This window comes from Sipha flava, unplaced genomic scaffold (assembly GCF_003268045.1).
Source record: "Sipha flava isolate LNK unplaced genomic scaffold, YSA_version1 215_pilon_pilon, whole genome shotgun sequence".
In the NCBI taxonomy this organism is placed as follows: Eukaryota; Metazoa; Arthropoda; class Insecta; order Hemiptera; family Aphididae; genus Sipha; species Sipha flava.
In genome coordinates, this window is record NW_020272834.1 from 55,945 (window position 1) to 81,993 (window position 26,049).

Consider the following 26,049-nt stretch of genomic DNA (forward strand, 5'->3'; position numbering starts at 1 on the left):
AATAATAATAATAATAATAATAATAATAATAATAATAATAATAATAATAATAATCATAATAATAATAACAACGACAACAACAACAACAACAACAAATACAACAACATTATGAAGGCCTCGTGTACGCAAAACCGATACACGGATTATACTCTCTCGTTGCCGTAAACCCCTTTTCATTATTGGGTTTCGTATCATATCACATCAATTGTGGTCTGGCCACTCGACAAGCATACAAATAAGGTCTATTGTAATTTTAATCCTTTGTTTCTGTTTTGTCAACATATTTTTTTTTTTTAGAATCGGCCCCCTAGTATTTATCTATTATCGGCTCGACACTGTACATGTTATACAATACTCTCGCATACGTCCACATACGGATACACGAATACTAGTCATAGGACCCTCATTAAAAACAGGTAAATGATTAATTTAAAGTGTTGCCCCTAAAAAAATAAATAATAATTGTCAGGTTAACACTATAATGGTATAAGATGTCGAGCGACAAACAACGGAGATAGGACGTACATAGTTGATGGGTAACAATGATTACAAATATTTTTTCCGTTATTTCAGGAATGATTAATTATTAGGACGTTGGGTCACACTGAACGTGTGAATTTTAATCAGTGCCGTCCAAATAAAATATCTTACACGATTAAAATCTCCCGTAGCAAATGTGTGTAATAACTTTTCGATAGTGAAGTTTCTTTCTGCAGTCTTACAAATGTAATACTATATAATTTCAATACGTAGAAAAGTACCTTCGAGTATTTGTTTATACACGACGGAAACTATTTATGTTATTTAAGTTTTTAATTACTTACAAACTTATGTAATTTAGATCATATTCACCGTCATTGCTTACAGTTATCAACCTAATATTCGTTTAAATTACTTTGCCTATATGATACATATGTACGCATATGTATATATATTATAATATTTGTAGTGTTAAGTTTTATGTATTGCCTTATATACCATTTGTTTTTCTTCAAATAAAGTCTGGATATTAAAATTACAAATTATAATTAAATTGTTTAATTATTATAATTACCAAAACCAACCCAACACGTACCATAATATAATGGTTAAAATATAATATATAATATAATATAATATAATATAATGGTTAAAAATTTTAGGCCATATAATCGGAGGAGACTAGATATTTAAGTAAGCATTCATAAAATATTCAAGTATATTTATTCATCAAATTAGAAAAAAAAAAAAAAATTAGAAAGAACGTTATTAATTGATTGAAATCCAATGTTTTGCATTGAGATCATTTTAGAATAAATGATTTGTTTTAAATTTATGTTATTTTAATATATACTCACCGACAAAACAAATTTAACGGACACATCATTATATTATTTGTTTCCATTAGGCATTTATTACGTTTTATATATACAACGTAATATTTAAATTTAATTACTTTGTGCTTCGCTCATCGTTTTCTATATTTAGTTCACATTTACCTCACCGTATACGTATGCAACAGGTTAAGTAGAAGTTCGCTTTTTAAATGTAAACCACACTTAATAATCCATTGGTTATAATTCATTTTTATCGAATTTGCATTGCCGGATTAATTAAAATAGAACAATTTTGCTGATTAATGATGTGAAAAATTTCGATACTCAAAATTGTATTTAACATCAGCATTTGAAATAATTTGAATTTATAGTTTTTAAACAGTGTAATTCGTAGATAAAAAAAAAAAAAAAAAAAAAAAATCAAATCAAATCCGAAAATATCTATACAAAAATTATAGTTCTAGTACAGTTCCTTTAACATCATTATATTTAACAGTGATACAACAACACTCATTGTTATACATTCTTCTTCTTCTTTCTTCAGCTTAACGGTCCTCGAAGGGCCTGAGCTGCCACAAGTAAGTCTCTCCACCTTTCTTTGTTGAGTGCTAGTTGACGCATTCGCATCCACCAATTGAATGTCCCTCTTCACAGCATCCTTCCATCTCGTTCACGGTCTACCCAGTGGTCATTTTTTCTGTAACGTTGCGGTTATGAACTTTTTTAGTATATCATCTTCAGTTCTCCAAATATGTCCAAACCACTCCATTCTCTTAGTTCTTATAAACGTTAATATTGTTGGTTTTCCATACAATTGGTACAAATTTTCGTTTTCCGCATTTCGAATGTTCCTAGATCGAGATTGTACACCGGGCCAACAATTTTTCTCAGAACCTTTCTTTCAAATATTGCCAGTTTTTTGTTATCACCTTTCACCGTAGACCAAGTCTCACACGCGTAAGTAACTATTGGTCTCAGATAACTGATATAGAGCAGTGTTTTCGACCTTCTCGACAACAATTTAGATTTCAATAACTTTTGGATGCTATGGTAGCATCGGTTTCCACTTGCTAAAACCGTTCTACTATTTCCTAATGCATGTCATTTTTATTGTTTATGTTCACACTTAGATGCTTAAAACTTTCTACACTTTCAAATGTGATATTATCTATTTGTAGATTAGGCTGATACATAAAATTATAAGTTATACATTTAAAGTTTTAATTATTCAATGATATTTTTATTTATAATTTTGATTTAGATCATTTTTAATTATTCCGATCACCAAACATAAATAAATACTAAAATAAAATATAAAAATAAATACCTACAAACATGTCTGGTTGGTATTTTACGATTTTCCGGCAAAGAACTTTGGGTATTGGAGTATATGAAATGGATCGTTGCAATATGGTCATTTCAGATGTCGCATATAATTTGATGAGGATCAAGATCGATGTGGAACGACTGTTATAATTATATTATATATATTCTGAATGACCTAAATATAGTATGATACATAAAAGTGTGCTTAAGGTAATATTATTTAATGTTGACAGTGAATAATACTTTTTATATAGATTTCGTTAAAGTTTAATTATAAAAATAAATATTTTATGTATTTTATATTATTCTCAAATAGCCATAGGAAAGTTGCCATACCAATTTGAATATTACAGATACTTATGAATTATAATATGATATTATTAACTTTATAAATAGTCATGTGAATATCTGAGATACTATTAAAAAGTATACTCAACTATTTGTTTATTTTTTGATTAAGTTGTTGAATTCAATTTTAATGATTTTGAATCAATTTAATATTTAATAATTTTTAAAAAAAATGCCTTTTTACCGTTAATTTAATTTTTTTTTTATCAATGTATGGTTTTAATGATTTTAACAACTTTTACAACATTAAACATGCCAATGTGAAGAATTTAAAGAATGATACTTCTAATAGTGATATGATATTATTTAATGGTAACATAAGTTAAATATTTTTCAATTATTACAGACAAAAAAAAAATGTGAGACTTCAATTTCGTAGTGCATGGATGAATGGTATTGTTGTATTAGTCTTATAAACTTGAATAACTTGAAAAAAATGTAACAAAAATCCCAAAAAATCAATTCTGAATGAAAAATGTCAGGTGGATATTATAATTTAATATTTTTAAAAATGGCTGATATAGTAGAAAACTAAATTCATAATAAGACATTTAAAATTTAAGAAAATCAAAAATGTTAAAGGCCTATAAACAGCACAAAATTCATTGAAATAATTCAGACCTATACAATTTTTACAAATAAATTACTAATATTAATTAAAAAAAAAAAATAAAATGGTATGAAAAATTTTGTATCCAATTAAATTAATTTTAAGGATTTTCTACCACAATATGTATTATATTTTTCCAAATGTTATAATTGTATTAAAATTCAGTAGTATAAATATTCTGTTTTAATGAAGAACAGATTTCCATAAGAGATATTTTGTATTTAATTTTTAAGACTTATTGTCAAAATAAAATTATTTTTTGACATCTTCAAAAAAAACTAAGTAAACATGAACATTTCAAAACTATAAAAATACTAAAAAAAAAAAAAAAAGTTTGAAAATTATAAGTAATCGATGATGATATAATTAAACATTGAGTGAAAATTTCATTTTCCTACGATTATATAATTTTGATTTACGATGAAAATAAAAATTTGATTTTGTTGAAAACAGGTACCGGAAATTAAGTATGGGCATAAAAACAATGTTTTAGCACGATATATTATTTTTTGACTATGATTTGTTTTCGATTAATCGATTAAACATCGATATTTATAATCAAAATGTTCAAAATTTTTTTTGTTTGTATTATTTTAGTATGCAGTATACAACAATTGTCATACAATATACACTATACAGTTATAATCAGGGCTCGTAAGTTCATACATTAAAAAACGCATAAATAAGCATTCACTAACATTTGATCAAATATGCATTAAAAATCCTTAACTATGTACGAAAAAAAATGTATAAGCATTTTTTAAAATAATTAGTATCATCCATTCATATTTAGTTATATTTTTTCTTCGATTACATTTTATTAAAATTATAATCAATGAACACACGTTGCGACGAAAATAGATTGATTGCAATGGACACGTCAATAGGAGGAGAGTGGTAATGATGCGCAATAATATTATTTCCATGGTACTTCTTTTATCTTATAAAACTTAATGTTATAAAAAATAAAAATATTTATAAAATACTAAGATTTTATAAACAAGTTCGGAAAAATAAATAAGAATGAATTCAAACATTTATTAATCTAATTTTTTTTCGACTTTCACGAAAAACGATTCCGCTGAATTGACATAAAATAATATGCGCTAATAACTGAGAAGAAAAAATCAACTATATGCCAAATATGCCAATACACACAAAACATGCAAAATCATGCTCTATTAAACTTTAGATTTTTATTACTATGAAACGGATTTTTATCTCAATTAGCATATTTTCCGATATAGTAAAGAAAACGTGCAAATATATGAACTTACGAGCCCTGATTGTAAGTATTAAATATTTATTTAAAAAATATAAGTTAAACAATAGTATTTTAAATCTTGAATTTTATTATTTAATTAGGAAAATAGTACACTGTATAGATAATAAGGTGTGCAACAAATAGCAGCTCTAGAGGAAAAAAAAAATGTTCGATGTTTTTAAATTTCGATGTTCTTAAACATCGATGACTTTTCACCGATACATCGAATACATCGATATTTTAAAAAATTGATGTATCGATACATCGAATGTTAATGTTCAAACAATTTTGCCAATGTTTTATAATTTTTTGTCAGATTTTAGCAATTAAGGAGACTGATGGGATAATCTTTAAAATTACCTCTTTTTAAAGTATCCAATAGACAATATTTCTAGGTAAAAATTTCTTATAGTTGTGATGATCGAAGTTATCCTTCTGATCAAAATTGTGTACACAAACTAAAAAATATAATCTGTGACAAAATAATATGCTATTTTTATAAGTGTTCGAATCTTGGTTGACGCATGAAATTTTTTTTTAATTTTTTTTTTCCATATTGCTCAAATATTTTCCAAAAGTACCAAATAGAAATCATTTCATATATTTTAATTTTTATTTATTTTCTAATCAGAATGTAATTGAAAATATATTTTCTAAATAGATGCTAATGTACTTTATGTTATGAATAATTTTTATTACTTTAACTATTTAACATATTTATCTGTAAATCTTTATAAAACAAATATCCGTTCCTTATGATTACCTAATGCAACATATCAATTAGATTATTAATCGATTACACATGATTATTTAATATTAGGAAACTCGTTTATGATTACTTATATGATATACCTATACATAATCGAAGTAACATTTACATTGTATTCGTCAAGTGTGTAATATAATGGTATGATTCTGATGTGCAACAGAAACCAAAATTTAAAAATCTTAGAAGCCCTGAATATTTGCACGAGGTCGTATTGAAATCCCGTGATCCTGTCAACTGTTTCTATCATCTGATAGACGCAAAATATTGGTAAACCTACTATATAATATATTATTTCCATCAGCCGACGGTTAATGCCGCCATCATCTGTCGTTGGTACATACCGTTGAATCTTACTCAACACATAAATAAATTGAAATTTCATGCACAAAACGTCCTTTTATTGTAAATTTAACTGTTTTTTTTCTTAAATCGTAAAGAATAATAATGTATATTAAATAAATATTATTTTGATATATTATTGTTAATATTTTCAAATATTTAAATTACAATAAAATATAGTAGAATGGTAATGGTCGAACTGTGATACCTGTTAGTTAGGTTAGAATTATTTTCTTTTACACCACCCCACCATCTATATCATTATTAATTATCAATTAAACATGTACTAGGATTAATATATGATTACCTCTTAAGTTGTTTTATGTTATACAATTTAATTCAATGATCAGAGTTAAAGACTCTAAGACTGCTATCCATCCAAAAAATTAGTGTGGTTTAATCCACACTCAAATTTAGTGTGAAGATGCCACTAATACCTGAAATGCTTGTTATTTGATTCACATTGGTTTTTCTTCACGGAAAAATAATCATAAATATGTTTGAATCAAAATAAATTAATAAATAACATTGAAAAACTTGTAAACATTTTCTTTATTTTCTTAGAAAGTAGAACTAACAAATTTTGCAAATAAAACAAAGGGGTCAGAAAAAAATTATTTTTTTTTTTTGTTATAAAGATATGTGCTGGGTGTTTATAAATATCTAAATAATTAAAACTTTGAACCGTTACGATACATAAATTGTTGTGCAAAACTCACAAAAGCGACTTTGATAACGTAGAAAATATGTTCAAATAATAATTAATAATAATAATAATAATTCATAAATACTGAAAGTGATGGGTTAGGTTAGATGTTTGGCTAAAGAAATAATTAATGTCATGTCAATAAAACAATATATAAGATATAATGTCTGATATCTTTCTCAGGAGTTTGAGTTAAAAATTCATCTTTAAATGATGTTTTTATTAAATCAACTATATTTTATTGGTAACTATGACAACATGCGTTTTATTTAGCAGATGGACAAGTAGACAGTAGAAAAAATAACGAACAATAAAACATTTTTTTTTTTTTAATTCCAGGTCTTATATTTTATTATCTATACGATTGAATAGAACAAAAAAAAAAGTAACTTTAAATTGCACTCATGTTTTCTTCAAATTGTTCAAAAACTATCAAGTAACTAAAAAAAATAATACCTTTTGGATTATCGCTTAACTAAAAAAAACGAGTTGTTCATAGTTTTAGAACTAAAACGAAATAACTAAAATAAGTTTAATGAAAAGATAGCCACAAAACATTTTTGATGTTATATTTTAAGTTTTTTTTTTTTTTTTTGTAACATGATATTTGAGATCTAAGATAATTTAAAGTATTGTTATGACAACTAGTTATTTATTCATTTAATTTAACTATGTTCTATATAACAGATAATTATTGATTGAATAAATTAATTGATGGATCACAATAACTATTTTCTTTGAAGTTTTTACTCCTTCAATATGATAATTGATAAATGATAAAAAACGAATCATATATATTATTTTACCCAAAAAATATAAGAATAGCTCAAATTCGTTAACTTAAACTAGTTAATAAACTTAAATTTTTTTATTCAATTTGCTGCAGCTCTAGTCATTGGGTGAATTAGGCAACTGTTTGGTTTTTGTCATTGGGAACGTGAAGTATAAAAACGATCTGTTAATCAGCTTCTTAGTTTCTTTCAAACTTAGGAAGAAGTTACCGTAAACTGAAAGACAACTATCGCTTTTCATTGTACCATACCATGCCCAATAATATTTTTATTTGCGAAACGAACCAAAGGAATGCGTTTAAAAATTATGTCAACAAACCGTAAACATTTTATCACCAATTACTTTATCGATACTCTATAATCAATCTATTACGCTGCACTCGTATTAAAAATATTTCAAACATTTTATAAAGTTTAATTAATTCAACAAATGATATTTTTTCGTTGTTGGTTTTGGAAAATTAAACAGAAAGTTTTCAAACTGATATACTAATATGATTTTTAATTAATAACCCCAGTGGAATATATATTTGAAATTTTTGATGCCACAAATTTCAAAACGTTTGATTTAAAATATTCATAATTCTAATTATTACTTAATCAGACAATGAGAAAAATAATGTAATACGGAACATTAAGTTTTTGCTTTACAATAGTCCCTCAATAACATGAAATCGACGAGACCGCAAAATAACCTGTTAAAACAATTCGTGTAAAAATACATGTTTAATACGAATTTGTTTGAGTTAATATAATTATACTTACACGGACGAATGAACGAACGCATTATCAGAGGAGGGTTAAATCAAATACGCTTATTAAAATATATAAAATATACAATAAATTACATAAACATACGAGTACATACCAAATTCTATCATACTTATAATTAATATGTAAATATACATAGAGATTATTTTACATTATGACTACACAACTATTATTTGAAATGATTTTACGTTGTACACGCTTTACATAGTTTGTTTAACCAAGCGTAACTGTTTCTTGTCGATCTTATATTTATTTTTAATAATAGTTGACATTGTTGATTTGAAAATGCCAAACTTGTTCGTGATTTTTATTTTAGGTAATATATGTTTTTCTACTTCCACTACAGTGAACTGTTTAATTTTTAGATCGATAGACATTAGCTTCCAATTAAACCTCATTTTGGACGGCAATCCAGATTTATACAATTTATCACCAAAAAAGTTAGTTTAAAACTGATCGATAGAGCAATTGATTAAAACGAATGTGATTTGTACCAAACCCAGTTTATGTTAACGATTGAGTACTACATAATGATAATACGCTAATATTTATAATGACTGTTTTTTCTTGTTTTATTTAGTCAAAATGTTTATGAAAAAGTAAAATAAAGTAAAATAACAATTTTGAAAAATGTAGGAAATATTTTATTATTAATGGGAAGTACAAAATAATTATATTTTGTATAGTAAATATACTTTTTTTTCTTGTTTCCGAATGGACTTAAAAAATATTATGAATTTGAAATATTTGAGTATTTGAAAGTCTTATATAATAATATTAAAATTCCATAAAATATTATCCAAATTTCTCTCCTGCTATTTCAACATATTATATATATAATACGTGTAATTTTATTATTATAAAAATATAATAAAAATTTCTAGTAAAGCGGAAGAAAAATTTTAAATATAAATAATGAACAATTTTTATAATAGATATAACATTTATGGTTGAAATATTTTTAATTTTTAGTGTAATGTTGTAGAACATAATAATTATGATTTTATGAATTTATTATGAATTAATGTAAAATGTTGGAGAATGTAAAATTTTTTATTTGCATTTCCTTTCATTTGCACTATCATGTGGATTTTAATAAATTAATTTGTTATTTCTATTATAATTAATCACATGAAGTAATTTTTTCATTACTATTTTTTTAGATTTATTTATTTATTTATTTTTTTTTACTTGTAAGATTTTGCAGAATTCTCGTAAATTAAAAATAGTATCACTGAAGCAGAAGGATTACTGAAACAAAGAAATTCATTTTAAATGAATTCATTCATGAAATAGTATATTTTTTATTGTATTTAGGATATGTATAGTATTATGACCACATTAATTTGTTTAATATTATAACTATCAATTTTTTTTTGCTTTATTAATAAAATATTAAGCTCAATAATTACGGTAAATACAAAGGTTATAAGACAAGTTATAACATTCATCATTCCCGGAGGACTATCGATATAAATTTCATAAGGCAATTAAGATTAGTTCATTACAATTATTATAGTTACGAAAGAGTTAAGAAAACAATTTTATAGAAAATTATTACAAAATGAAAACAGATATTAATACTAGTTTGTAATAGCGTTAAATAAGGTAAATGTATACATACGAGTAGTTATTATATTGATTTATTAATGAGAGAATTAAGAGTTTTCATGAAGAGAGAGATTAAAGGGCTGATAATGTAGTTCAGATTAGAAATTAAATCGGATAGGATATTGCAAATATGAGCGGAAGAAAGATATACTTCGTTTTTCGTTGATTTTGCATATGATTTGTTTTTGAGAAGGAGTTGAGTGACTGGAACCTGGACTGTCGGGACACTTGGAAACAATTTTTTTGAAGTATCATTGTAGGTAGTTTTGAGAGAGGGTCGTTTCATATCTTGGAACTTAATGAGTTTTTTGTAAGCGAGGCAGCCCTTATAATTTCCATATGAGCTCCGGAACATAAGGCACATTTCGCGGGTAATTTACGGGACTTTGTACAATCCGCAGTGAGATGAAACTAGTTGCATTTGACACAGCGAGGGATGTGTCTGTAGTAAGCCCTGGTATGACCACATGATTGGTATTTCATGCATTGAAGAGGAAAGCGGGATTTCCTTGGCTTTTCGACCGTAACTATGGAGTTTAATAACTTGGTTAATTTAAAAATATTTTGGCTGGATTCAATTGATTCAAGACTCACTGAAAACAGTAATAGTGGATATTTTGTAAAACGATTAAGAACGGGTTAACACTTAGAACAGAAAAACCCAGTTCCGTTAAAGCAGTCTCGGTATCCACTACGGGGATCGAATGGTGCAGGTGCCGAATAACCACTTGAGTTGGAAAGTTACCGCGTGGTGCGAAGCTATGAAAAGACAAATTTGTATTTGCAGGTTACTCCACAGTCTTGTAATGTATTTCGTGATCAGAGGATTAAACAGAGGATTCTACAATATAGGATTTGAAACTGAACCCTTTTGAACCCACAACAGGTGAAAGTACATTCCTTGGCTTAATGAAATTGAATGAATTTTAGTTTTTTATAAAAATTGGCGGGGACCTGTTTGAGTTCGACTGAGCAGTCGCCGGAGTATTTGTATCCAAACCTTTATGCGATGGCGGTTCTGCCACGGGGGGGAGGGCTGAATACTTCTAGATGAGAGTCCACGGAGAGAGAAGCATATCAATTGGACATAACAAAAACTATCCCTTTCGATTCAGCATGCTTCATAGGCGACGAAGTGGAAGATAACTGACGTCTAGATGTGTCTAGACGAAACATATCAGGTTTTATTTATGTGACATATTTATACAAATATCACTCGTATTAAGTATGACGACGAATGTTGCAATAACACAGATACGTGAGTACCGTACGTGTGCACGCTATGATGGTTATCACGGAACTGGAATAGTTATTATTAATCTCGTAAATAATATCATGTTATACAAAAAAAAAAAAAAAAAGAAATAGAAAACTAACAGTAATAAATAAATATGACCAAAGACCAGAAACAACATAATTTTCGATACATATTAATATAATATAATGTTTATTTGTAATTTAAATAAAAGCTGTAAATATTATTTCACTCAAGTACTCAAGTGTCACAACATTTAAATAACTTGATTGAATTTTCCAACTTGTTATATTATTTTCAATTTATTTAGCTAACAAAAAATTAAATATTTTATTTCCTTGGCTTTTGTAACGGACGTAATATAGATATGAAATTAACAAAACCCATAGGAGGATTAAGAATATTCAAGACTGAAAGAGCAAAATAAAATACTTATGCTGAAAGGATCGAAGCCCGTTAAAATCAGGAACAAGGGCGACAAAAGAGAAGGTAAATAAAAATAAATTCTGAATTTATAAGAATTGATTTCTTTGGTAAATTGCTAATTTCCTCTACCGCTAATCTTTGTGCCTGACATCATTAGCTTCAACTAACTTGTGTTTTTTAAATACCCAAGTCATGCCTTTAAAATTTAACTATGAATGTTAACACACTTAACCTTTTATCTAAACTGTTATACATCATGACTTAAGTTGATGTAGATGGATTAAAAAATTAAAGAACACTGGAATTAAAAATACCCATTCTTACTTTAAACTGAACAATTTCACTTGAAAAACGTAACAAGTAAGCACGTTATAATATCACTGTTATCAATAAGTATAATATTAATATAAAAAAATATATGAAGTATTTGATATACCTGTATTCTGTAGTGGTACATAGGAATATCAACGGTATATCGATAAGTTAAAAATACCGATATATTTGTCCGAAATATCGATACATTTTTAAAGTTCTTTGATAAAAATCAAATAACGATTAAATCATTCGATACGAAGAAAATATCATGGGTTTATGTTTTTCATTTGTTCCGATCAGTGGCGGCGCCAATTCTGAACATTTTAAGAAAGGCATACTCATGAAACTATAAAGCAACATCATTCCATGACTGCATCTAGAGTTTAATAATATTTACCTAACACAAAAAATATTGTTAAAAAAATGGTAAACATAAACCATTCTACCAGATATGAGACACGAACGAGTTGATTATCAATTGTGTTTATAATTCACATTTAGCAATAAATCGCTGAGCTGACCCTTGGACCCCCAACCACCCACATGCCCTTAATATATCAAGAGTTTGGTCCTTTACTCTGCTTAGATATAAGGTTTGGCACCACTGACATCAATAATAACTTATAATTAAATTACATATACTATTTGTGCACCCTGACTGCGTCATCTTACGTAGGTCCCATGTCACGTGACTGATGTTTTAACCAAAGACTGACTGCCTGCCTGGCCTGCCTGCGTTTGTTTTGTTTTTAACGCCTACCTTTGCGTATTGTGTCCTTGCTTGTGTCGTTTCCGTTTCTTGGATACTGGATCGCGTTTCTATATGGCCACCGTGTATAGCCACGTGGTTTTCGTGGGTATTTTTTTTTATCAATACACGTACTAATATCGATTTTTATTGACACTAAAATTACGATATTTATCATGATCTATAATAATGGGTTTTTTATATCGACATTTTTAATGTCATACCTTCGGTCAATATTGACATCCGTATATATTAGATTAACATCCTACGTATGAAATATTCATAAAATCACTTTAAAACGTTTAATCGATATTGGCCGATGAGTTTAGCGTAAAACTATAATGCACAAGCATTTCCGTGTTCAAATAACACAGAGGTCGAGGTTTTGTTGGAAAACAAATTCCGTCGACGTTAAAATATTAGATTGAAATTTAATAGAACGAAAACGCGTTTTTATTATTATATTATATTATTATGTGTGCTACGAATGCGTAAATTGTTCTATAATAAAATTTATTATACTGAAATCTTGAACGAAATTGCTTTTAATGTTTTATGTGTCTCGTTGTTTAGTTTATTTTTATGTTCAAAATCGCAAACGAAGTTATAGTTTTAATGCACCCGTAAATATTTTCCATTGTTATCTTGTAATAACTCATGCGTTATTGACTTACATAAAGCCAACTACATTATTCACGTATTACCGGTTTATTGGAATATATTATTCGTTGTCACATTTATCAGTGGTTAATTTAGTCCGGGTAAACATTTGCGCGCTCTCGTGAAACGCGTTAACATAGATACTAATAATGAAAACCATTATAAATAATAGTACATTGGCTAATTACTTGCAGTTATGTTGGTATAACTTTAAAGTCATGAGTGTTGAATGTCATCGTTTTTGAATACATCGACATTATTTTCGTTTTAACAAAAAAAAAAAAAAAAAAAATAAATAAATAAAAATATATTTACCGGAAAATGGTAATATTCTAATTTATACCGTTCACGTTAACTATAATCACACAATCAAATAATGATAATATTCGTACTACCTATGGTTTCTCGTTGAAATTTACGTAGATTATTGTCTTTAATTTAATACATATATATGTATTTACTTATCATTTTAGTGACTTAAAAATAAAATTATCACCAGTTTAATCATTGCTTATCCTCTCATACGTTTTCGTTTTCTAAACAACTATAGTATAGACAACCATATTATAGTTATTATTTTTATATTTGATCGTGTCTTAATGTGAAGCAAACTTTTATCATTTGAGTTCTGAACTATTTAATAAACTAATATCTCAACTCAAAGTTGATTTACGTCTTAAATAAATTTTTTACAGCTTTTGAAATATATTTATCAATTTACTTACATAACGACGTGATAATATATTTACAATAAATTTACATCCATTTTAACATTATGATAAATGTATGTACTCCACTAATTGGAAAACAAAAACATGTCCAAAGCTTAAAAGTAAAAACAGCATAAACGTTTTTTTTTTTTTTTAAACGTAATTAATAAATTAGGTGCGCATTCCCACATTAAGTAATTCACAGTTAGTTGAGATTTAATTGGCTTTAAACAAATGTTAACATGTTTTTTGGTTCTATAGTAAAACATATTGTTACTTGAGTATTTTACGGATGTACGAAATACTAATAGTTTATTAATATTCTCGTAACATAGTAACGAGTAAAAATTATTTTTAAAATATAATTTAGCTGATTAGTACATTGTATATTAAGAATGTAACACAAATGGAAAAATCTAAGTCCACTGCTTTTAGTCGAAAATTACTGGATGGGAAAAACTAGTATTTATACAAAATATGTCTTGTCAATATTTAGTAAATCATAAATCCATCAGTTGCTCTCGTACGACGACGTGATTTTAAAATGCGTACAAACTGCACCCTTAATGTTAAAATCTTATGTCAAAATCTACGTGTATGATAACAAATAATAGGTACTAATTAATATAATACTGATAAAATTTGTCTGGATTGAAGCATAATTAACACTTTAAATATTTTATATCATATGCTCAGTGTAGGGAAATTAATTAGTTTATAACTTGATAAGACGAATAATCGGTGATCTTAATGCGATAGATTGCGTATTTTCGGAATAATTATCGAAGTGGTCCTAAAAAACGATTTACATTTTATTCAAAATCTTAATATTATCTTAAAATTATTTATATTTTTTTATAAACTAATATTACTCTTGTCGTTGTTATGCAACATAATCAGTGCGTTTAAATTATATTGTTTTATATTCCAAACAAAACCTCATCATCGATGAGACTGATGAAAACACGAGTTTTCTTGAGGTGTAAAATGTCGCGATCTTGGTTAAAATCGTTTTGGCGAAACTTCTGCCATGCGAGCCATTATGGCATGATGTTTTGAAAGAAATAAAGAAGCGAGAGAGAAAAAAAAGAATCCAGTGGAACCAGATGGTTTTTATACGTCGGACCGTTTATTCTCATTACAAGCAGCCATTTCGTTGATCAACCATCTCTTTCTATCTCTCTCTCTATCTCTCTCTCTTTTTGTCCTTCCCTCTCTTTCTTCTCTCCCCTTCTTAATATCCTGCTCCTTTTCTCACAATTTTGTATTTATTCTTTCAGTCCTCACCACTCTTATTCCGTCTTTCCACGTCTTCATCTATCTCCGTCGCAACTGCATGTTTCGCGTTCCGCCGTCATCACCTCGCGCCATTATATTTCCACAAAGTATCTGTTCTTTCCGTGCACCGTGCGCAACACGGTGATGGTGCGCACCGTATCCTTAGTCTAGCGCAGCTAGGCTGACCCGGTGAACCGTCGTGGGTGTATTCGAAAATGGAAAAAGAAAGAAAATAGAGAGAGAAAAAGCGGGCTGCGAAATGAGGTGAAGTATAGTCACCCTCTTCCTTGCCACCTCTCCTGAATAATAGTCATACGGGAACTTATTTACGGTGCCCATAAAAACTGCATTAACCAAACAGCTACGGACAGAAGGTACACGGTGGTGGCGGGGGCGTTAATCTCGGGATGAACGAGAGACCGACGAAATTCTCTCTTCGTGGTTTCCGCGCACCGCGGCTGATAATCATAAACATGTCATCGCGTATAACACATTATACTGTTGTAGGTACATCCGAACGCAGGTGCTGCGACTGCTACACTCGATACTTAATTAAAACAATAATTATTATTTTTTTAATGAAGATAGTAACAATGTTATATAATCGAAATGTTTGAATACGATTACGTAGACCTCACAGACTCTAAACACCTCTGCATACAATGCTGATATCTGTTATGTTTTACGAGATCCTAGTGAAAATAACTATGCTTATATCAAAGATCTAAGAGATCAATTTTCCAAATTAATAAATACCATGTCCATAATGTTCTGGTTAATTCTTCAGAGTCGATCAAAACGATGCCTCGCTGGAAAGGAACACGTTTAAAATTTTAAAAACACGATCGTCTGTACTACAAATGTTTTAAATTCTATTGTTATTAGGCCAATTGTAATAGTCGCATACCATTTTATTGACTCGTATATTTTGAGAAACCGTGGTTTTTTGTCAAGTGACACTTGCTGAAGCTTCAGCTATCTACTTTGTTGGACCACTGAAAAAGTAAATCAAGGGTTTTTTTCGTCAAAAACACGATCTTTAAGAAATTTTACTTTCATCAACGTCTTCTTAGGTATTATTATTGTTATCATATCATGCGCCAATATATAATATTTACTTAAATGTATAAACGGTAGTAAAAATAAATCGGTTCGGTTATTCACAGATAATGTTATCCGCGTGGTAGGTTTGAAATTTGAATTTTTCGGAATACATCATTGTTTCGAGTATCTGAACATGTTTCTTAACCGATTTCATATGGGCAACATGATAATAATAAAAAATAAATTAATGTATAAGTAACTTTGTTTCGAACCTATGTTCTATAACGTCCCTTGAGAAATTCGAATCGACTACACTGGTGTGTGGCTGTTTCACGACTGACTTCATGGAAATAAATCTCCATGACATTTTTCTGTTTGAAATTACATTAAAAACGTCTGAGATGTTTAGATTTTCTTGTTTTTTTTTTCCAAACAATGCCTTTCCGAACAGCGTTAAATCTAATTCAAACCATCGAACTATTGAAATATCGTTTGCCAACAGCGCTTTCTATGTGAACTATATTATTTTCGAATCAATTTGTAAAAGTTAAATTATTTTGAGCCGAAAGAAATGCATTTTTAATGTGAATTATATTATATGCAGTTTATATATTTCACACATATAATTTAACAAAAGAAGTTACCTAAAATGCTCTTTAGATTCGCGTCTAAATATTTTACTTAAAGCAAAACGTATATAAATTATGTACCAATGTGTGATTATTAATTGTATACACATTTTATAAAGTTGATTGACAACTCTATGAATTATTTAATAGTTTGAAATTTGTTCATGTTTTCGTTATTCCGCATCAATTTAAAATTCAGAACTATATTCAAAACTTTTTTGTTTCACATGTTTCTAAATATAATATTAAATGTAAAACTATTAAAACCGCTCAACAATTATCTAGGTCTTGTTGTTGAAATTTAAATTGAAAAATAAATTCTTTCGACTTTTTCAGAATATTTTATTTCATACAATTATGTTGGTAGGGGGGGTACTTAAGTATATGCATCTCGTAAACAAGGTGATGCAAATTCGAACTACGGATATATTTTATAATTTAAATTAAATGCATTATAAAATATAGAACGCAATTTTTACTATGTATATTATGTTAAAGAGTTTTGATTATAACCAAAGCTTGCAAACATTATTATAACGTTATGATTATGACATTATAAATAAAAAAAAAAAAAAAACGATTGAAATTGGGAAACGTAATTATAATGATAAACAAAAACAATGTAGAGTAAAATTAATCATAACATAACGCAAAATAAAATATATAAAATATCAACAAACATAACATAACCTAAAACAAAATAATGCAAAACCGATTTATATTGAAAAAAATTGGTATATAAAATAATTTGATATGTACTCGAATTTATTTTGACATCTATTTTATTATTGGATTTTTTTTAAACTTATTTATCCGTTAAATTCGGCCGCTCCAGTATTTATATTTAGCTATGTATATCGCTGGGGAAGGATTTTGTCTGTAAAACTCATGAAAATTAGATTAGATATTAATTATTATTAATATTAATCTTATAAATTAAATATTTAATCAATCGATATTTAATTAATTTTTTTATTTATCTAACCTATTGATATTATAATTATTAATCGTCAACTCGATTTCTTTAATCGTGTTCGTTACTCACTATTTGGTAACTATTCTATTTTATTCTTTAGCTGTAAACTTGTATTTAGTTATCTACCAATTTAAGTGTTAATAATAAGTAATAATTTACTATTGTCATGGTGAAAGTATTTATTATTTTATCATTGTCGACGGAAAAGTGATAACCAACTATTTTGATAGTTTGTACGTATAAATATAATATATTATATTTTAATAGTAGGTGTATTACATAAAATAATTTTTACGAATTACTTTTTTTATTATATTTAATAAAATAACTCAAGTTCTAACTAGATCTTGGACAATTTTAATTTTTCTTATCATTAGGACTTAGGAGACATGGGAAGAAAGATTTAAAATCCCGTTCAACAAATTTATTTTGAGTATAATGTGAATACTAATAATGGTATTTGCCAAATAAATGAATGCTCTCATCCAAAACGGACAAGAAATCATGTAAAAAATCATTTAAAATTATTTCATAAAGAGGAATATAATGTTCTATAATTTTCTTTTTGTAAATGTTAAAGAAATTTTTTTATTTAAATTTTTTCATTTTATCATGTCACTTTTTAGAAATAAGTAAATGAGAAATATTTTTTTTTTAAATTTTTACAATATGAAATACTATTTTAATATGTTTTTAGATCAGTATTTTTTTAATACTAGTGAAAACTGAAAACCATTGGTCACAACCAAGCCACAATTAATACTTTTCTGTATAACTTCTGAGGTAAGGATACAGAAAAAAAAATTACTTTCTAAATCCCATGTAATAATAACGTTTTAATGTAACGTTGAAACTAAGAAAATGTAAAATACAAAAATTGAAAACGTTATATATCAAAATAACATAAAACGCAAAATATGAATAACGTTATGATTTTAAATAACGTAAAACACAAAAAATTTGTAACGTTATAATTATAAATAACGAAAAAACGAAATTTCTTTTTCAAATTCAAGCCCTGATTGTAACAATAAAATCACATTAATATACCACGTTGATTGATATAAAAATGTATCTTGAATATTAATGCAAAATTCGGTGAACTACTAATGATTTTTTTTTCTTGTAAAGTCCCAAGATAAAATATTTATAAATTGTGTATATATTTATAGTAATTATTAATATAGATTTAAATGTTTTATTTATATTTTTGATCCATGTACTCGTAGCATAATGAACAGACTTATAGGACTTTCCAAACAATAAGATATAGTGGTAGTATTTTAAAATGTCACTACAAAAAAAAACTTAACTGACATTGGCATAATATCATGATTACTTAATTAAATATATATATATATATATATATATATATATATATATATTACTTAATATAATTTACTAACGTAAAACAGCTAAACATTTATGTGTACATAAGACTACGTACAATTCCATTTTATTTCGTTGGAAATAGTTATTTTATGATGAACTTATAATCGCAAACATTTAGCATTTGTTAAACGTCATTTAAGTTGTTTTGTTGTTATCTTTACTATAGATCAAAAAAATTTCCATATTTGTAATGTATAATAATAATTATCATAACAGTTTTATTATGATTATCTTGTGATTTTCAATATTACTCATTAGTAATAACGCACGCTGGAAGTACACTTGAAATGAACAATTATTACCAACAAAATATTTTTGTTCGGAACTTTAAAAACACTTTGGCTCGGGCTATCAGTGTAATCAGTTATAAAATAGTATAATATGTTTAGTCAAAAATACGTCATCGCGGGTCTGTCAATCATTCAATTCTATCTCCAGTATACGTCGGATCAGTGGACTTAACGACCAGGTTTTGTACGAAAACGCAGAATTTACAACGACAACAACCGTGGTCTTGGTTTTAATAATCAAAATATTATAATTACGGGCGATCGGGCGAGAAAATACGAATACGGAAAAATGTGTAACGATTCGATAGCGGAGTCAGGAAAAGCAAGCGATTTATACATTAATCAGAAGAAGATTGTACTGTGGTTCGATATAATAATCGTATATATTAGTAGTGGTTCTTTACCTATTGTGGCACGTGAAACCCTTTAAAAATTATCGTTGAAGCCATAGGTTTTCGAATAAAAAAAAAAAAAAACAATTTCAACAACGCATTTTTTTCATATATTTTAACAACATTCGAACTTTGAATTTAGCGTAGTTGGAGCGCGAACATAAAAAGCATCTTGGACGCTTAACGTGAATGCCGCGGATCTCTAAGGGTAAAAAAGAAGGAGATAATAGCGTCAAGTAAACCGTACTTGTCACGCCGAAACGGTCGATTTCTTTTTTTCGGACCGGGCGTGGAATTATTAGTCTTGTCCTTCTGATGTTTCACGACTTTTTTTTCCACCTCCGCCGTCGATCGCAGAGTAGTAGTTTTCGGGTGTTTACAGATTCGTTCACATAATTAATTGTTCGTTTACATAATACGTTTGGCGCTGAGAAACGCCATAATAATATTTCACCATACATTTTATTGTCTAAAACACTGCCAGTCAAAAATTTAGCAAAGTTCACGTACGTTTACAATTAAGTACGCGTGTGTGTGTGTGTGTGTGTGTGTGTGTATTTGAAAAATAACCACCCACATGTTCGACAATTATATAGACAGACAATTATATTGTACAAATGACAGTAAATGGAGACATCCTTTATTCGTATTATTATTACTATTAGTATAATTATCGTTAGTGGTTTCTCAACAATTATATTGTATTAATTTTTAATCTTCTTTTTTACTAGCAGCATTCATGAAGGTAACAATAGAATACACTTGGTTTTCGACAGATAGACGTCTAAGTTATATTAATTCACTTATATCACAGTTAATGTATTATCATCGCTATACAAAAGACCTACGTTTTAAACTCGTCACTGCCGTCGTTTCTCGCTACATTTTATCGTTATTGTAATTATGATTATTATTTTTTCAACATGAAATGCTTATAATAACATAATCTTTATCGCGTATGATGAACAATCCTTCATTGCACCACTGCTCATTAGTAACAAAAAAAGACTAAAAGGTAAATTTGCTTGAACTCGAATGTAATGTTATAATCTGCTCAGCGAGAAAACAATGTTAAACTACCAATACGTATTTTGTATCCAATGGTGGAGACATTTGATACTTAAATATTCAAATATTCACAGTAGACGAGAATCTGAATTTATTTCAATTATTTCCTTGACGAATGGGAATAACACGATTTTTTGGGAAAATGTTTTTAGTGTCTGATTTAAATGAAAAATTAATTTAAAATGGTATATTAAATTAATAACTAATGATTTTTAGAAAGTTGTATTTTTTTAATTAAAAACCACGTTGTAAACAACAAAGTGAAAAAATGCATATTAAAATATGACTGTCTTTATAAAGTATAATAATTGCCACTATTGTTTATGAAATCAAAAAAAGGTAAATTTATTAAATATTGAGATTGTTTAAAAAAAAAGAAAAAAAAACGATTGACTTCAAGTTAATATATAACTATAGAATTTTATCAGTGATAAATTATCGAATTTGTAAAGTTATTCTAAATAAAACTTTGTTGATGGCTATACAAAGTATAGACTAATGAATAAGTAATTTTTAATTGTTAAACAAAAAAAACTTTTATTAAGACTCTTTAGATATGATTTCAGTTCATTGAAATTAACTTAGCTATTACTGCATGTAGTCATTATAAAAAAATTTCAAATTCTATAAAAATAAAACACTAAAAAAATCATTATTTTTTTAAAAACGGACGTAATTTATGGAGCGAGTTTTCTAAATAATTATAAAATCAAAACTTTCTTAGCTTTTCTTGGAAACAAAAATAAAGATAAAAATATTATGTAATCCATGGATTAAAATTAATTGGTACCACTTAATTCTATAGAAATTCATCCAGCAAAAAATGTGTTTGACTAATAAAAAAAAAAATAAAAAAATTGAAAACAATAAAAAAAAAAAATGTAATTTTAAAATAAAAATCGTTAATCTATACAAACAACTATTTAATATCGATTTTATAACTGTACAGAAAATATTTTATTAAAATTGAATAGATTTTTTAGAAAAAAAACAGCTGTCGGTTGCATTTTTTTTTTATTTATGATCATTTATTTATTTACAATTGTTCCACAAATAAATTACTTCAGAATTGACGTATGCGTATGCAAACAAAATATATAATATGTAATTTTTTTATTTTTTATGTTACAGTTTTATCGATGTTGGAACCCCAGTTCGCTGAGCCTATTCCGAACGTTACGATACCCGTGGGAAGAGACGTTTCGCTGCCTTGTGTCGTCAGCAATTTGGGAAATTACAAAGTATTTGAATCTTATTTGCAATTGATTTTCATCCCCCCGTAAATGCATTTAGTTTGCTTTTCATTTGAAACTATAACAACAGTTTTAACTGCTGGTTTTTAGTTCAGTTTTTAACAAGTAAAAGGAGCCATGGTTTTATTGCTGGATCAAGTGTCACGAAAGACACTGAAATAAAAAAAAAAAAAAAATAAAAATAAAAAAAACTGCTAGAGAAAATAAGAAAAAGAAAAATAGAGAATCAAATATAGTAGTATAAAATACAATTTTTGTGGCGTGAAATGCGATCCGTAAGGACTTTACTCCTCTTTAATTCACATCTGGATGAATGTCACTGAAAGTTATGAAAGCTTACGTGCAAATCCAATAAACCGAAAATAAGATAGTTCAACCGCTTATTCAAAGAATAAAAAACGTTGGTGGTCACTGCTTATGACCAATAGCATGTTTTGAAAATATATAGAAATATAAAAATATAAATAAATATAATATTCGAAAATAGACGTACTATTTTGCAAACGTTATATTACAGATATTTTTCTATAATATTAAAATATAATGAATTTTTCTAGTCCATAGCATCCGTATGATATTTGAGTATCTAATATTACAATGATATCACAAATATTTGGCCAAATAAAATATTTTAAGAGACATACGTAACATTTTAACATTTATTATCGTTGAATTTTATACAAAGAATAATAATTTACCGGATATATAATGGTTACGTGTAAAATTTAATTTTGAACAGATAATTATAAATATATAATTATGAATTGTATTTACGTAAGATAAAATATTTTAATTTGGCCTGTAAATTTTAAATTGAGTATTTGCTCCATTTATTCCTGTCAGAGAAAATTATTAGTTGTCAATTCAAAACTGAACGCAAAGGTAGGTTATCATATTAAAAAACAAAATCTTTGTGAACCCTGAACAAAAAATAAAATATCACAACAATTTAATTGATTTTCAGTTTAAGATATGTTCATAATTTATTTGAAAATAGGTTTACATCTTTTTACTTTCTAATTCATGTTTATCGAACATTTTGAACATTCAATAATTTTTGACATTTTTATTATATTTGTAGTATTTTTTTTTATTAATTATCTATTTAAATAAGTATTATGTCGTATTTTGTTGCAATTGTAATTAGCAGAAAGATAATTAAAAAGTTTATTATTTTTTTATTCGTTCAGCATCATAGGAAACAGAAAAACATGCATTCTGAATTAAAAATATTTACAAGTTCCTCACCGGATATATTCAATGATAATTCAATGATGCATAAGACCATGATTGTACAACATTTTAGGTGCCCCCACACTTTCTTAAAACTCACTCATAAAATGTAAGAACCAACATTTCACGATTAATACTTTTTAATTAATTGTGTTATTGTTTTCCTAGTTGGTTACAGCATATTATTTATTTATTTTTTTTGTACTGGACATACATTTCCACTTTAACGTTTTCTCATGATTATTTTTATTAAATTACTACATATAATAACTCAATAAATGTACTATATATGAATTGTATTATTTATCTGTTAAATTACTAAGGAATTACTTCTTAATTAACGTTCTATGGGCACAGTGCTGATTTATTGGTATTTGGTTCATATATGTTATATAGATTACTCAAAAGATCCCAATGCGTCCCCGAGGTTATTTAGTTAAAACTGCTCATAAATTTACTAGACTGGCCTTGTTTCCAATTCCCAGGTTAAAATCATTCATTCATTCGTTACCCGAATCATACATTTAGGCATAATCTATGGCATTAATTGTTTTCTTAAACCCACTTATCACAAAAAATAAAAAAAAAAAAACTGTTAAATTTTCATATAAATATTTTAAAACCATCAAAAAATTTCAATAATTATTTTATATTGTTTTAAGTTATTTAGTTTGTTAACAAACTGAACTACTATTAGATATTATTTGATTGTATAATAACAAATTCAATATACTTTGAAGTAACTTACATTGGGTTGATTAAATTATATTTCCAAATATATTCCAAAATATAACAATTTAGTAAAATACATTATGGAATAAGTTTTTTACTTTTATTTTCATAAGTTTTCTTAAATAATTTGTGAGTTTTTAATTTATTTTTTGATTCAATGTTTAATATATACAATATATATTAAATATGTAAATATTATACAATGTGTGCATTTAATGCACATGTAGTCACTATAATATTATACGATACAGCGAAATATAATTTGAATTCGTAGCTACATAGCACTATTACTATCCATAAGAGCCTTGTCAAAATGTAACTGTTCATCAAACCTTTGAACAATGCTCATAATAATAATTCTAATTATTGAATAATGGCTTTTACGTTCCTGTCTAATGGAGGTTCCACAGCTAGTATACGTTTATATTATCATCATTGGTCATCATTGATTTGAAGTCAGTCGAATTACATTCGATAATTAATAATAATATTAAATGATTATACCATTACCGATTCACGTTCGTTTGATATTATTAAAAAAAAAAGAAACTCCACAGGTATTAAATTTTTCACGTAAAAAAATATCGTTTATTACAATTACAAAGCATATACCAATAACCGTTAAGGCTACTTCAGACTATGCCAGTAATTTAGTCGAGTGGTTAGTGATTTACTAACTACTAAACGGTTTAGTGACTGAAAAGTGTTCAGACACAATTAGAGTTTAAAATTGTTTTATTATATTAGGAGTCGTTTTGGTGCTGTGAAAAGTGATTATCAAAATCAATAATAGTTATCAGTTGGAAAAGAGGGGGTTGCTACTCGACCAAAAAAATAGAATAGAATAGATTAACTAAACTATATTACTTTACTAAACTACTCGACTAAATCGATCTGTTCATACATGATTAGTTATTAATATACTTGCTACTTGACTAAATTACTGGCATGGTCTGAACTAGCCTTTAAGAGAAAAACAATTAAATGAAACGATCGAAGAATTATTTGAATCTGAGAGTTTTTTTCATTATTCAAACGCAATGGCGAGTGCAATTTCTTTGATACACGTGTAATGAATCCGATATTACGCTCACCTTTTTTTTTTCTCGGTACATCGTTACTTTATCGGACGCTGCCGTAATTGTTGAACTCACGGAATCCTGAGCGGCACTGGACGGTTTCTAGACGGTTCGGATTGCGCTAGCCGAGAAATGTTCCAGACAGTACGTTCCAATAACGGTCCAATATGCGACTTACATCCTTATTTACGGTCCAATATGCGACTTACACCCTGATTTACGGTCCAGTACGCCATAAATGTAAAACACGAATAATGTTGACTAACCTTTTTTTTTTTTTTTATTCCACTTCTCAGTGTCGTCAACAACTGTATTGTTTCAGTTCGTGTTGTTATGAAACGTCTTTTTCATATGGAGCAAAAAGTTATCTTAAAAATAGTTTTTGGATTTTGGCACGATCCCCACCACTCTTCTTGGAGTTGTCTATCTGGCAAAGGAGACGGCTCATTCTTTTTAATATCATATTTTGATTTGTTAAGTGTGTGCTCTGGTTTCCTGATCAATAAAAAATTCTAAACGGTCAACTATTTGATGATGATTGAATCCGTGATGATTTAATGTTGAGTACGTTCTTCATTGGTGACCATATAAATTGTTGTTCCAGTTTTAATTTTATTTTTAATAATTTTCAAAAGAGTTTCTCGGTCCCGAAATACATAAATAATATTCCTATAAATAGAATAAAATGCCCATAATGACAATAACCGCGATGTAGATC

General features: G+C 27.4%; 1 protein-coding gene across 1 annotated transcript in view; it reads left to right on the top strand.

The window, feature by feature from the left end:
• Positions 1-26,049, top strand: part of LOC112682931 (lachesin-like) — a 228,650-nt gene that overhangs the window by 21,866 nt on the left and 180,735 nt on the right. Inside the window, exon 2 of the mRNA XM_025553715.1 lies at positions 22,166-22,275. Within this exon, the coding sequence (XP_025409500.1) occupies positions 22,166-22,275 (110 nt within the window). The remainder of the gene's footprint in view (positions 1-22,165; positions 22,276-26,049) is intronic.